We start from the raw sequence: 16,276 nt of genomic DNA on the forward strand, positions 1-16,276 counted from the left end.
ATTTGAGGGTGAAAGGAAAGAGAGAGTTGGGAGTAAAGATGGAGAGGACAAGTGGCACAGTAAGAGTGTCATGGGCCTTGGAGTAAGAAAGGGAAATGGTTGACTGCAATTTCGGAAGGAAAATACAGCAGTAATTAGAGTTGAGTGAGGTCCATAGGTCTCTGGGCCCCATTGCCACTGCACCTGTTGCTCCATTGATAACCAGGCCTCAGTAGAGAAAGTGGATGGGACAGAAAAAGAGAAGCGAAAGAAATACAACAGACATAAGGAAGAAAGAGAAGGGGTTGCAAAGAAATAAAAGAAAGAAGGGACAGAAAGAACGAGAAAATGAAAACAACTAAGAGAAAAATAGAGCAAACATGTGAGACAAAAGATAAAAGGGAAGGAAGCTAGCGAACGAAAGATAAGGAGTAAAAAATAATGAAAGAAGTGTGAAATGAAAGAGAAAATGAACATTAGAGAAAAAAAGAGATGGTGAGAGAAACAAGCAGCGAAAGAACCAGGGCATGTATGTACTGACATTTCCCAAAGACACGGAATGGGAAAACCACTTTGACACTTCAGGTCCTGACAAGTAACTTGTGGCTTCAACATACAGGGGAAAAAGAGGGATTTATTGTAAAACGTGAATTGACAGATAAAGATAAGAAGAACACCAGAGAAAGGAAGGAAGAAAGATCAAAAATAAAAAAGTGAAAGGACACATACAGAGTCAAAGGAAAGAGCAAATAAAGGCAAATAAAGAATGAAGGAAAAAGATAAAATAACGGAAGAAAGAACGCCTGATGAAGAAAAAAGAAAGAAACAAAACAAGGAAACAAATGACCACCGTTTTGTGAGTTTGAAAGATGCGGTAGCAAGAGGAAGAGGGAAATAAAATAAAAGGGAGAGGGGTAGAAGTAAACAGTTGAAAGAAAGAGCAAAACTGTTAATGTGTGGAATTTAAGAGCTTGAAAGAGAAAAGTGTGGGAGGAAGAAAACATTGAGAGTAAAAGAAGTAAAGGAAAGAACAGAGTGTGATAGGTGAAACAGAGCCTCCCAAATAAAGATGGCAGCTAAGAATAGATTTAATTGGCTCCCCTATGTCCTCAAACAGAGGTCAGAGTGTGGAACAGCAGGGAGCACTGCAAAAAAGCAGGAGGTACATTAGCCGAGTTGTATGTGAACCCAAATATAGCAATATCGGGGCACTTCAGATCAGGATTGGGGGTATAGACAGAGCTGTGTCCCGGCCCAGGGCTGTTATAACCAGGGGCGTCCCGTCCTTTAGGGCGGAGGGGCCATCCCCCCCACCTTTTCCCCTCATGAAGAGTGTCTGTCAGGCTGAACACAGGCAGGCACACTTAGTAAAGAAAATCCAAGCCAAGGAAGGGCAGGAGCCAGGCAGCTGAGAGAGTGCAGAGAGCCCACAAAGACCAAATGTGACCAAGATATTAGCCTGATTTATAGCCTTGTTTACAGCTATTTTCAGTGGAAGAATGCTCTGCAAATGAAAAGAGAAGCTTTCCTGGACAGGATCATGAAACAAAGACAAAAAAAGTCCCCTACAAACCAGATAATCAGGACAAAGTGTAATTGTACAGTAGTTGGTCCCTGCTCCCACACAGAAGGAGGGGCAAAAAACATGACTGATCACTAGCAAGCAAGGATTTTTAAATGACACTGAAACTAATAAATGAAATAGCTGGAAGCCCACAGAAAAAGTATACAAGAGGTCATACGCTTCCCTTGACCTAAGAAGCGCTATGACGAGGCCGGCTCTGTTTGCATCAGTGCGCTTTTTTACCGTCCTGCTCTCCACCTCCACCCACCCTCCCGTTCACTACTTCAACCTGACTGACAAAGGCAACAGTTTGCCCACAGGCGAGACCTAATCCCCTTCACACCACTCTGCTCTACACCACTCTACTCCATGCCACTCCACTTTACTCCATTCTATGCCACCCCATTCTACAGCACTCTACTCTATGACACTCCACACCACTCTACAATATTAGCCACTGTGTCACTCTACTGTAATGCCACTCCAGAATACCCGACTTTACTTCACTCTACCCAACTCCATTCTGTGCCAAACCACTCTACGACATTCCACTCTGACACTGTGCCACTCCACACTATGACTCTCCAGTCCACTGTATGCCACTCCACTCTACGCAACTCTACTCTGTGAGAGGCCAATCCAGGCCACAGCATTTTACTCTACTCTATACCACTCCACTCTACAACACTCTACTTCACCTTGTGACACTCCATGGTACTCCACTCTACTTTACGACACTTCATTCCACTCTATGACACTCCATTCAATGACACTCCAAGTCACTCCACACTATGACAGTCTAATCTATGACACTCTATGCTACTTCACTCCTGCTATATCACTTTACTCCACTCTGTGCCACTCCACACCACTCAACTCTACCACACTCATCTCCACTCTATGCCACTCCACACTACAACACTTTACTGTAAGACCCTCTGCACTACGTCACTCCATTCCATGACACTCAATTCTGACACTGTAATCCTGAGTATGGCACTCGACTCTACAACACCCCACTCTATGCTGTTCCATGCTATGACACTCTACTACACTCCATTCAACTCTACATTATTCCACATCACTGTATTCTATGCCACTCCACACTATGACACTCTATGCCACTCCACTCTACGGCACGCTACTTTACGTCATTCTACCCAACTACACTTTATGAGAATCCACTCTACTCCACTCTACAACCCTTCACTCTATATTAGTCTATGCCATTCCACTCTACGACACTCCAGTCTACTCTATGCCACTCCACTCTGACACTCTTATCCACGCCATGCCACTTTACTCGACTCTATGCCTTAATTGTACAACATCCTACTCCACTCTACTTCACTCTGTGCCACTCCATGGTACTCCAATCTATGCCACTCCACTCCAAGACACTCTACTCCACTCCACTGCACACTGCTTCACTATATGGCAATCAACAACACTTCACTCTTCTGCAGTCTATACCACTCGACTCTACTCAACTCTATGCTTTTCTGCGTTACAACACTCCAATCCATGCCACTTTAGTCCACTCTAAGCACCTTTACACCTCTCTCCTCCACTCTAAGCCACTCCAGTACTTTACTCCACTCTATGCCACTCAAATCTACAAAACACTACTCCACTGTACAACACTCTACTCCACTCTACAATACTCTACTCCACTATATGCTATTTCACTCTATGACTCTCCACTCTATGACACTCAACACTCTAGACCGCCCCACTCTGCACCTCTCCACTCTACATCACGCTACTCCACAACACTCTACTCCACTCCACTCTACAACGCTCCACTCTCCTCCTTGTCACAAACTTTTAGCCATGCTGAAGAGTAGTCACACTGGTGCATAATTACAATCCAACAGATTCTGCTACACATAGTTCCACTCTTCTCCATGCCACATAATTTCACTTCCCATAATACCACTGAATGCAACATAATTTCACTCCACCCCAATCCACATAATTACACTCCATGCAACACAGTTCAACTCCAGATAATTCCACTACACATAATTCCATTACACGCTACATACTTACTCTCCATGCCACATAATTACACTCCACATATATCCACTCAGCTCCAAAATGTGTTACACTCCACAAAATTCTACTCCCCACTATGCCACATAACTACTCAGTGCATAATTCCACACCATGCCACATAATTCCACACAATGCAATAAATACTATTACAATATAATCAAATTATTCCACATTAAACAATTTAGTGCAACACAATTCCACACCACACAACATAATTACACTCCAAAGAATACCACTCCACACCACAAAATTCAACTCTCCATAATTACACTCCACTACATACCACATCATTAAACTTCACATTAATGTACTACATGCCACATAGCAACACTCCACATAAATATAATCCACACTGTTGCATATAACTCCGCTCAACATAATTTCACTCAACGCCATAGAATTAAACACCACAGAATTCAACTCCACACAACTACACTCCACACAACATTATCTTATAGCAAACAAGATAATTTCACCCCACAACACATAATTCCACTACACACCACATTACATGCAATCCACACAATTTTGCACCATACCACATTATTCAACACCATGCCACATAATTCCACTCCACTAAACGCCACTTCAGGACACACACTACTCCACATAATTCCACTCCACAACACACAACCCCATTCCACATAATTCCAGTGCAATCAATGTCACATTATTACTATCCACATAATTCAACTGCACTCCATGCCACATAATTTCACTAAACGTAACTCCACTCACCGTCACCCAATTGAAAGCCACACAATACCATGCCGCACACTTCCACAACGAACAGTTGTGCTCCAGCCCACAAAATTCCCCACCACATAATTTGAATCCAAACAATATAATTCAACATCATGCCACATAATTCCACATTACTCCATTCACTCTATGCTGCACAAGGCCACTCCACATAAATCCACACCATGCTAAATAATGACACTACTTATAATCCCTGTCTGCGCCATGCCAGATATTTTACCTACACATATTTCAACTCTACACCCCATACACCTACTCCTCTCTCGGGTATCGGAGACTTCTTTGCTTTGCCAATGCTTGTTTTTGTTTGTTTTTTGTTGAATGGTATCCTGCCCTTTCTCACCTCCTGTCAATAAGACCGTAAAGGGAGGTGGGGGTTGCTACAGTTCGGCGCAGATTTACATCTTGCATGGAGACAGCGTAAATCTGCACAACAGACCTGATGGGAGTGTTGTGGGAGGGGAGTCTAACCAGGAGGGCCCAAGCGACTCCTAAAGGAGGAAACACTTGAACTGAAGATGTGAAAGCCGTCACTTGGGCCCATAACGAAAAGATCTGCAGCACAGATAGCAGTCACTGCTGTCAGACGCCAGGAAGGCCCCCTCCCAACACCCCCAGGGCCCACACCACACTGCTCCCAGCGGGGCTGAGGTGAAGAGTACAGGGGTGCGATACCTGCTCTCCCGTGTGCATCTCCTTGGTTTATAAATATATGTAATAAAGGAACCCCCTCCATGTCAGACCCAACCAGCCCTGTCGTCAAAGCAGTCGCTGACGTCAAGGCAACCTCAGGAGATATTCGCAATGTGTTCCTGATGTTGTGTTTATTTATTCAATAAAAAGGCGGCACGATGAAAACGACATCCATTCCCCAAAACTATTCATTTCATTCAAATTGAGTAACTTTGGTGGGCGTCAGAAAAGTAAATGAAAACAAAAACGAGGTTAAACAACTACCAATAAGAACCAGTTGCTTTACGAGAAATTCTGCCTTAAGTAATGTATTGGTAACACCCTCTAAAAAGTAACCATCCAAGCGAAGTGGGAGACGTTGAATCTCTCAGTCACAGTGAAAAGCCCTTATTAACTGTTAGTCTATTCCCGAGAAAAACTCTCTGGGCTGCAGCCCCGTTGAGGCGGCGCATGTGCAGGTTTTGTGTAGTGGGATTGGTTCGTAAGGAGATCCAGCGATTCAATTGTATCAATTGTCGAGTTAAAGAGTTCACAACAGTGCAATAGCGCTTGATGCACTCGAACACTTTAAATACACGAAACAAGAGACTGCCCCATGTGAGGCATTTATAGTTTCATGCTGCCCTCCTTTTACGCAGACTGCAACTTTAATGCCCAATTCGAAGCCCAGCCGACATTTTGACAAAAATCAAACGCCACAATGTTTGGTTTGCTGGTATTTATTTCGAGTGATTGTGCTTCACTGTCATCCTTCAGGACAGTTAAAATATGTAAAGCCGAGGAGGGATGGTGTTCTGCCCCGTAAAATACAATCTTCCGTATGAGTATATATATAGCGCCTATTACCACTGATAAGGCGCTGATGTATTTAGTACAAATATTTTCCAGGGTTTTTTTCTGGGTTTGATCTCGGAGGAAAATATTAGACTGAACGAAAATAATCGAAATGGTCTGACAAACATGAGAATACAACATTGTTTGAATTTTTTTTACTGTAATAATATCATCAGAATATAAAGGTTCTTTTTCCACTTTGTATTCGAACCAAACTGCACACCGCTTATAACTCAACATGTAGTTCGAACATTACTAAGTATTTTGCTATTCGTGTATTAAACATTTGATTAAACGAGGATGTACAGCAAGCGCACATACTTTGTGTGTGGGTGTGTATAAGGTCCTGAAATAAACGGAACGTTAGCTGCACGTCTGGCTCTATATATTCGCGTGAATAAATACATGTAAGAGATAGGTGAGCTTTTCGTTTGCCTTCCTAAAAAAAAACAAAGAAAGAGTATGTACTCCTTGCGAGATGTCCGATTAATTCAGGCGTTTATCAACACACACCTTTTAATCTTCCCCAAAGGTGCCCAGAAAAGGTCTTCCACTCCAAGCGCCTAGAGAAGGTTTAGTCCGCTGCAAGGAACTGCGAAACAAATCGGGCTGATATTTGCGTCGGAGAATGTGATGCGCCGCCCGGTGACACCGAAGCCCGTGACAGTCTCCGCAGGGCACCATTTCGCCAAATCTGCGTTAAAGAGGACAGTAGAGGTTTGGTGCTTGTTCAGACGGGTCAGCATATGGATATTACATTTAATGTTGTGTTTATATGGCCTGAGAGAGCTCGTCATTAATTCATTGCAAGAGGGCATTTAGCTAGCTATCTGTTAATGAAGTGAGACCGGTGGTAGGCGCCTATAGTAATAACAGTTTTCACACGTAGCGCCTTTTTCCAGACTCTCCCAGTTTTTGCGTCATAAACAGCCCGTGTTATTATAACCCAGCTCGGATCACCACTTAAATGAGACCGAAAAGATAAAATGCTGATTCTCGAACCTGCGTATTTTCACCCACACACATCTACATTTCTGTGGGGTCAGCCAGCAGAATGTCCCCACCCCCATCTCTTGGGCAACAGTCAAAGGCAAGGCTGTGGTGGGAGGTTAGGGTCTGTCTCTCTCTCAGGTGGGCCGTGGGGGGGGGGGGGGGGGGGGGAGTTGCCAACGCTGGCAATATAAGCAAGCCGAGGCCCTCGCACCGCTATGAAATCAGACATTTGATCGGCTCAGGTGCGCGGAAGAAGACCCGTCTCTCTAGTTCCAGGTAGGAGCGCGCCTCGCCTCTCTCGTGTGTGGGGTTTGTTGTACGCGCAGCTTGATGGAGCGCGGCCCAGTTATCAGATGGGTAATTCTAGTTGGAGAGTTTACATAGCGGCAAACTCACCCCGAGGGGGGTCTCCGAGCTCCCGAATGCCCTCCGTGAGCTCCACGGCTGAAAAGTTGCGGACGCTGCTTAGTATACATTTACACTACGCACCTCGCGTTCACGCTGTACGTCCCCTCTTTCAATCTTCTGCCCACCCTTGTATCTTTCTACCTCTTTTACGTGCATGCACTTATTGGTTTAAGGAGTCCTTATACCAGGGCCACTGGAGTTTTGCAGCAGAGGAGGACCAAAGTATGCGGCAGGGTTGATTACATTATGTGGCAAGAAAATGTTATTATGCGGCATAACACGGCACAAAATGTGATAGTATTTCTTCATTATTTTGTTATTTTTACACCTTGTAATAGTGTTTGGGAGTGAAGTTTACGTTATTTGTAACTATTTAACTCCCAAATACAGAAATATACAACTTAAAAATGGCCAGTCAAATTTTGCAAAAAGCGTTCGGTGCGCAGGAATCCAATTTTTTGTAACCTTAGATCCTCCTGAACAGTTTTTTTGTAAACAAAATATTATGCAGCACATGATGGATAATGTGGCAAATGCGAAACTACATAATTACGCGAAAATCACCGCAACCGCAGAATCTCAAAATTTCAGTTGTCCTGCCTAAAATTAAACGAGGTACACTAACCTTTACACACCAATGGGCCCTTTGCACTGTAAGCAGGACCGCTGCTGACACTGACAGTTTTCTGGCTCCTGTACCTTTAATTGAACAGTACTGTAATATCCCAGCAGGGCCCCTGTACTTTACTGTGGTAGGGCCCAGTTCCCATTCTCTCCAGTACTTACTGACATCATGTTAACGGGCACCATTGGGCATTCTCTCTAGGGATGTTATGCTTTATTTTTGTTGGTGTCAGGAAGTGAACTTCCAAGAGTTCCACTCGTAATGTGGCTGTAAGGCCTCTTGAGCAATTACCATGACTACACACCTAGTCAAGTCCTGCTTTAAGGTGGTGCGGCCAGTGCGACTGCACCCGGTGGTGACCTGGATGAGGGGCGCTGACCTCGGGGGGGGCGCTGTGTTTAGCAATAACTTTCCAAACCTGTGATTTAAAGGCACCTCCTGAAAAGTTCCTTGTGCGTCTGGCCTTCAGGAAGCAATTAAAATGCCAAGATATCTCGTGTGATTAATGTTCTTTCTAGAGAGAGAGAGATATATTTTGCCAGTGGTAGTGTTGACTCCATATAAAGTAGTGCAGAGGGTTAATATGCCTGCTGCAAAGAACAGAACTATGTTTTATTTGGATAGCTGATTGGATTAGCAAGGTAAGCCTTTACTAGCGCCTTCAAATAAATGAAATGTATGTGAGAGGGGCTATGGAGATATGAGGCACTTTTGCCGGGTTCTAGTGAGGTAATCGGAGGAGGTGGTCTTGGGGTGGGGAGGCACCAAAAACATTGCTGCACCTGGCACCACTAGCGCCGGCCCTGTAATAGTGGAAGATGTGCACCTTCACCCACCCAGCGTGGCATGCATGGGGGAGAGGGGGTGAGGTTCTGGCCAAAAGAGGAATTATGCAGATAACACTGCTTTTTTAAACAGAAAAAACAAAATGCAACAGAACTTAACTGCAATGTTTAAATAAGTCTGGACATATTTAAACATTGCCAATTTAATAGACTAATTGTGAAAAATTCTGAGGGGGGGCGCGATGATTGTATTTTCCCCACTGGGTGAGGGGGCACGGCATTTAAAAGTTCGATAGCCACTGCCCTAGAGGGAGACTGCCCTCTGCTCCTCCAGTGAGGGCACTCTGTCAGGTTGAGGTCACTACATATGTATCTATCTTTCCTACGATCTCAGAATTAACAAGCAGGGCCTTATGGGATGAACAAGTGACAGGGCTGTCTCCAAAAGGGGCGTGGCCTATGTAATTAAGAGCGCGGCTTTAACACGTAAACTAATCCTCTGTGATTTCCAGATTGTGCTAGTCAACGCTAGTTTGATGCGTCTATGAGCTTTCTGTTACCGCATCCTGATATATAACACAATACCTGCCATACACCCCAAACCAGCCAGGAAGGACTACTTACTGGCTTTGTCCGTTAGCCGTTTAAGATGAAGCGCTATACAAACAACATGCTACATGGAAAAAATACAACATACTGGAAATAGCCACCACTCTCACGGAATGCAAGCCTATGTAAAACGTGTAAAATTGTAACATAAACAGTAACTACATCGCGGATTCATACTACATCACAGATCATGGATTACTTTCATGTTTTTTCCATTCATAGTTCGAAATCAATCAGTGTTTTTAGGAGAAAGGACACAGATAATGATGTAGGGCCTGATAGGCTCTCCTTTCCGTGTCTGTTTTAAATTACTACTAGTCCTGCTATCCGGATTGACCCGCCCAACTAAAGCCCTGCTTATAAATATATATACATATTTATATATATATTCTCAACAATGCGTCCACACACCGCAACGCGCTCTTCAGTTGCTATGAAGCTATGAAGAAGACTGGTTAGTCGAAACGCGTTGTTTCTTTTGTTTGTTGCACTTAATAAATGAAGTCAAGTTAATTCACCTTAACCGAGTGCGCTGCCATGGAATTTTGGTTTCTCATATATATATATATATATATATATCCACATACACAACACCACCTCCACCCCCACCCCCCATCTGTCGGTTCACTTGGCATTTACTTGCTGCCTCTGCACACCACATCAGACAGTATGAGGCGGGGGCAATAAATCACCCCAATTTAGCACTGGCTGCCTTGCACTAGTAGTGAAATTATGCCTGCTTCCATGTTCACATGTGCAGAGCTGCCTGAAAAGACACGCACTCCAGTGACAGGATTGGCGCTGCTATGGCACTCCTTTATTTTTATACTTTTAATGTTTTCCAAGTTCATTTGCATATATTTATATCAAAAACTTGCAGACCTGTTAGCTTTGCCAATGCTTTTTTTAAAAAAAAATCTTATGCTGGCCCTTGTTTCGCCTAACCGCACACAACTTTAGTTTGGGTCTGCATTTGCCTGCGTATGAGAGATGCTATACCACTGGAATTATGGGGCAAGCGAAGGACAAATTATGCAGCAGGGTTGAGTGAATTAGGCAGCAAGAAAAGGCAAATTATACTGCATAATGCGACACTTTTTTGTGATTCAGTATTTTGCCATTTTTACACTTTTTAACACTGTCTGAGCATCACTCATACCTCATAACTACCAGTTTAACACCCAAATATAATAGTCAGCAACATAAAGGTGATCAGTGAAGATTTGCGAAGGGCCTTCTAAATCCCAGCAACATCTGTCACTGCATTTTAGTCACTTTTGAACTGTTTGAGCTAGGAACATTTTTTTGTGTTTGTTAAACATCTGAAGTTTAAGCATGAGATGATAGATTGTGCAGCAAATGAAGGAAATCTATAATTAAGCGAAAATCGTCACGGACCCACAATCCCATCATTTTAGTGGCCGTGGATATACGCTGCCTGTGCTCTGTCTGCATGCATAGAACTGCAACAGGGACTAGTTACAAACTGTGCGCTTTCGCAAAGGCTCCTCACCTGCGTGTCTCACTCTAATGCTGCATGTGTTAGCACATTAAAACCAACCCGATGTGCTTCTGGACAATGCTGGTTCCCTTTCGCTGGTTCCCTTTGACACAAAGCCGTGTAAAAGAGCCACATCATTTGCAAATGGGCCAAAAATGATTACATTTATTTTACTGGGATTCAGTTTCAAATCATTCGCTGCCACATACACGTGACCATTTTTTATGCAACTGGCAGGCTTGGCTGGTGGAGTGAAGGTGAGTTTGGTGAAATAAGCCTCGGTGTGACGTCAGCGTCATCCGTGCAGTTATACGAGTGTAGCCCAGGTAAGTGGACGAGCTTCACAATGCTCAAAATGTCGGTGTTAAACAAACATTACCGTAGAGTACATGGCAAGGGTGTGACTGATACCCACTGAAGCTCCAGAACATTCCCGTTCGGCACCAAGCAGGGGTATCATGCCTTAAGGTAAACAACTTTACTTGGTCTTTACTTCCGTCGTGTGCCTTTTGCCTTTCAACGAATGTGTCCTGGTCATGCAGCATGGCGGTTAGACATTCTGGCTCCGCTTGCGAAACATGTCACTATGCGCTGGAGGTGCAGGTGCCACAGGTTTGATATGTCTCATGATTTGACCGAGGGCTGTGTTCAGTTTTCAATGTCACATTTCATCAGTGTTTCGTTTCCCTGCAGGGCGCCAGCTGGAAAGACCTAATAATGGAGTTCGCCATGTGGAAGGACTACCTGGGCCTGCTCGAGGTTACACGGACCAAGAGGGGTGACCAACAGGGGACGGCGCTGCGCCCTACAAACAGACAAGGCGACAAGGACACGACCCTGTGGACGTCAGAAAGATGGGACTTGACCCTTTCGGGTTCTTCCAGGTCTGAGGGGGTCACTTCGGAGACTGATAACTCAGGGAGTTCGCGGTGGGCCCCGCGACACTCACACAGCCCTAAGGTGGACGCGTCAGACATAACATCCCTGTGGAGTTTAACGCAGCAGGAGTCACCCCCTAGGCCTGAGCGGGATGGATTTGACATTGCACCATCCCGGTGGTCAGAGAGATGGGAACAGGCTCCGCTGCTCTCATCCAGCCCCAACGGCGACATCTCGCCCACTGCATCACCATGGAGGGCAGAGAGACGGGACTGGACCCCGCTGCTTTCACCACAGCACGGAAGGAAGCCAACACGCCAAAATACATCTCCACATAAAGAAGGGGCCACGCCACGTGGAGGGAAGGGGGCTGAAAGCCAAGAGAAGGTCCTGCTGGCGCGTGTTTCACACTCAACGCCACCACACAGTGGGTCACAGAAAGGCCCGTCAGGGTGTGCGTTTTGTAAGCACAACGGGGAACCCAAGAACATGTACAGCGCACACGCCCTGAAGGACGCCCACGGACGTGTGCAGTGCCCTGTGTTGCGGCAATATGTGTGCCCTCGGTGCCAGGGCACCGGAGACGATGCGCACACACGCCGCTTCTGTCCTTTAACTGAGAAAGGCTACACTTCTGTCTACCTGGGCACAGCCGGGAAAGCGGCCGAGAGGCCCTCAGGACAGACTGAAGCTCAGCCCAGTCCTAGGGGCCTGCGCACTGTTAGGAGAGCTCCACTTCTGGGCATCATGGAGCACAGATTGTTCTGCTCTTCACCACCATGGAGTCTCCATGACGTTCTAGCACAACAACACAGACTCTGTGACTCACTGCACCTCGTAGCGGCGTAAGCATAACGGTGGCCTCCCACCACCTGTACAATTTGATGAGTGTCGCCTTTGTCTCCCATTCCCCACAGATATTCATTGGTCATGTCTGAATTGGGTCCCTCTGAAGCGTCCCTCCCCCACTGCCCCTCGCCGCACGGCAGGGGCTGCATGGGTCTGCTGTTAACCCCCCGGCACCTTGCACATACTAATCAATACTATACCATTTTTCACGATGACCAAGATTTCCACAAATTGTAATAGTGTTTTTAAAAGTAGAGGGTAGAGATAAGTGTATTATTTGTTTGCATGATGAGATGAGGTTAATCAGTGTATGTATTGTGCATATCTTCAATAGTTTTTGATTGACTAAATAAAGTGAATTACACTTGCAGTCTTGCCTTCAGGAGGTCATTCCGACAGTCACATACTTGCTGGATTTCTGTCTAGGTAGATAATATTTTACAAGATCTCACCTAAAGTCACACACTGCTGATCCCTTAAATTGAAATAGAATGGGAGACGCCAGTAGAGCTAGGTGTGATAGACATTCAGAATTTCCTAGTACACCCACCACACCCCTCTTACTCATGTCCAAAGGTGAAACACTATAGTAGCCCTCAACCATGGCCTTCATTCCAAGAGACCCATCATTTGGGCAGGTAATACTGTTCTCGTTAAAAAACTAATACTGCAGGTTGAAGTGTTAACCAGGTGCAGTATTACTTGCCAGTTCAGTACGTAAGATTTGGTGAGTAATGTTATGGTACTGCTTGCTTTACCCTATTACTAGAGGCAAAACTCGTAAAATTACTATGTTGTAATCTAGAGTTGAGTGAAAACTCTCCTTTGCTCTTGAATTGGGATTAAAATGTTTAGAGGGTTGTAACTCTGCAGATGCAGGGTTGTATCCCAAAACCTACTGACAGTAACTGGGACAAACTCCTCTGCCAGCACTATGCTACCCACACCTGGGTTCTTACCTCCAGTGAGAGTGTGTGCTCTTTTTGGACACTTGAGGTCCCCCTAGCACTGTCCATACTTGCCGCAGTCATAGCACTTGGACATTCTGGGCTGCTGACTTTTATAAGGGTAATTTGGTTTCTGATGGCCAGATTGGGAATGTGAACCAGGCTCTTTCCCTGAGTTTTTTGGGGCCTTTAAAGAACTCCTTTTTATTGCCTCTCTCCATCCACTGGTGGGAACCCTGACTACTCTTCTGGGAGCACCCCCCCCGATACCTTTGTAGACACTGGTGCTGACCCAGGTGTCTGCCTCTCAGCAACCTTCCTGGGGTCAGTCAGCTTGTTATCCACCAGGTTTTGGCACAGCTCTGTAAAACAGCTATCAAGCAAGTACTCCTCAAAAAACAAGTTGTAAAGTCCATCAAAGTCATTCACATTGCTGCCCTTCACCCAGCACTTCAATGCCTTACTAGCTTAGTCAAGAAAATCTACCCAGGTTTGAGTGTTCAAGTTTACGATTGGCCCTGAACTTTTGCCTATGCTTTTCAGGTGTCAGAGCATACGTCTTGACTAAGCTGGCTTTCATAGCAGGGTGGTTGGTATGGTCCTCCACTTCTAAAGTAAGAAGCGTGTCCCTCCTCACCGTACACATGTACCAGCAAAAACTACCTCCCCAAACCTCCTATCTGAGACCCTATGCACTCTTAAACCACGTCATAGGCTGCTATCCACTTATCCACGTCATTCCCCACACTAAAACTGGGCACCACATCATTGGGGATGTAGATTTTGGACTCACCCGAAGACACTGTAGGTATGCTGCCACCATTTCCATTGCTGGACCCTACTTCCAAGACTCTTTTGTCCAGCTCTCTCAAACTGAGCTTATGGGCTAACTTCTTCTCAAGACTCAGTTTTCTCTCCTCATGGGCCTGCTCCAATCTAGCAAGTTCCAGCCTGAGTTTTCTTTCTTCCCTTCTGTCTGCCAGCTCCTCTGGTGACAGGTTCCTGGAAGAGACATTTCTCCCTGGTCTGGAAAGCACTCTTGCTCCTGGCAAACTCTTACCCTTTCTACAGGTGGTTCCCCTTCCTCACGGTAATCCAAGATCAGGTCATCCTCCTCCTCAGGAATTTCCTAGTCATCCTCTTGGTTGTCTTCCCATGCAGAATGGGCCTCCGCCCAAGCCCTCAAAGCCTTTTGTAGTTCCACCTTCCTGGTGAAACCCCTTGTAGACACTTAAACGTCCTTGCAGAAATCCTTCAGCTGTTGCACAGTGTAGGACTCTAACCTGGTCAGCTCAAAGTCAATTACTGTAAGTGCAGGTGTGGCATCCCCGGAGCAAGACATAATTTAGGAGAAAAAATTCAAAAAGACCAATTAGGGAGAGTTGAAAAATCAAAAGTAAAAATAGGAGGAATAGGTCTATAGAGTTGTAGTGTACACTGAATCACTATATGGTATTGCACAAACACAAGTCCTATCCCCACAGCTGATCACCAATGTTAGAAATTGAGTCTCTAGTGGGCAGAGGTATGCACCCTGTCCAAGTAGTTACCATAATCCTAGTCCAGGTAAGTCAATTACACAATCTAATTTAACCTGTGCTCACCCTCTGATAGCTTGGTGCAGATCATAGAGGCTTGACATAGAAAGCAATGTGTAAAGTATTTGTGCAACACACTCAGCAATTACAGTGAAAACACCACTACACCGGGTTTATAAAAAAACTAAAAATTATTTATCTTTAGCAATCCTGATCATAACGATACAGATTCAATTAATTAATCAAGCAGGGTGAAACTGGAACAAATCCAGGTTGGGAACAGGTATTTAGCAAAACATATCCAGACTTTAATTCAAAACTAGCACCCCCCTTCAGTCTATACTCTGATCACCTTCTTTGCAGAAAGAGAGGGGCCGGAATGCTCGTCAAGTAGATAGACTGGTTTCGGGGCCGAGAGCATTGGCAGCCCTGGTTTCCTTCTAACCCCAGTTCTACGGATGCGCCAACTCATTGGGCCATGTCTCGCCTGAGCCGCTCTGCCTTATGCCTTTCTTCCAGCGGCTGGGTTGGCGAGTCCACGCTGCTCTTTTCTGCACATGACTCCTTTTTAAGGAAGCAGACAGGCTGCATGAGGATGATAAGCTGGTCACACAATCCCTCGGGCCCCGGGGAAGGATCCAGTAGGTGTGTGTGGCCAGCGAGCTGGCAGGATGGCAACACGATGCGACCCATGTGTCCTTAGCACCCTGGCAGTGTCTCGCCATCAGAGTACCACACTAGGCCCCGGAGGGATGGAACTCTCTCTCCTGGTCTCTACAACACTGGGGGAAAGCTCTGACTCGGCACACAGCCTCACAGTAGGCTCCTGGTAGCAGGGCTCACCACACTCAGTCTCTCATTGGTGTTATGCCCTAGTTATGACCTGATAGGGTGACAAGGTCTTTGTCTCTGAGATGTCAGGGAAAAACAGTGGGCAAGCCAGCAAGCCCTTGGAGACAGTCTGGGGATGGGTATCAGTCCTTAGGGTGCAGGGCAGAGATCATCAGGGCAGCACAACAGGGCAGAGCAGCACTTCCTGGGAATATTCAGTCCTGCAGAGTGGTCATACTGGTACACAGCAGGTTTTATTTCAGCACAGTTTTCTTAGGTCCAAAAGTGTACTGTTATTTTTTTAGGGGGGAGTTCAGAGACCCAGTACTTATATCAAAAAGTGCTCTGGAAGTGGGAATGACTTTAAAAGATTTCTGTGAAGTGCACAGATCCCCCTTTCAGCTCAGAGCTGGCTCCAGAC

General features: G+C 45.5%; 1 protein-coding gene across 1 annotated transcript; it reads left to right on the top strand.

Annotated features, from left to right (window-relative positions):
- The first annotated feature begins 7,110 nt into the window (after positions 1 to 7,110).
- Positions 7,111 to 12,802, top strand: LOC138247331 (uncharacterized). Its single transcript, XM_069202015.1, has 2 exons — positions 7,111 to 7,159; positions 11,505 to 12,802. Exon 2 carries the CDS (start codon positions 11,529 to 11,531, stop codon positions 12,537 to 12,539), a length of 1,011 nt encoding a protein of 336 aa, XP_069058116.1. The 5' UTR covers positions 7,111 to 7,159; positions 11,505 to 11,528; the 3' UTR covers positions 12,540 to 12,802.
- The last annotated feature ends 3,474 nt before the right edge of the window (positions 12,803 to 16,276 follow it).

The sequence above is a fragment of the Pleurodeles waltl genome, chromosome 7, assembly GCF_031143425.1.
Source record: "Pleurodeles waltl isolate 20211129_DDA chromosome 7, aPleWal1.hap1.20221129, whole genome shotgun sequence".
NCBI classification, from domain to species: domain Eukaryota; kingdom Metazoa; phylum Chordata; class Amphibia; order Caudata; family Salamandridae; genus Pleurodeles; species Pleurodeles waltl.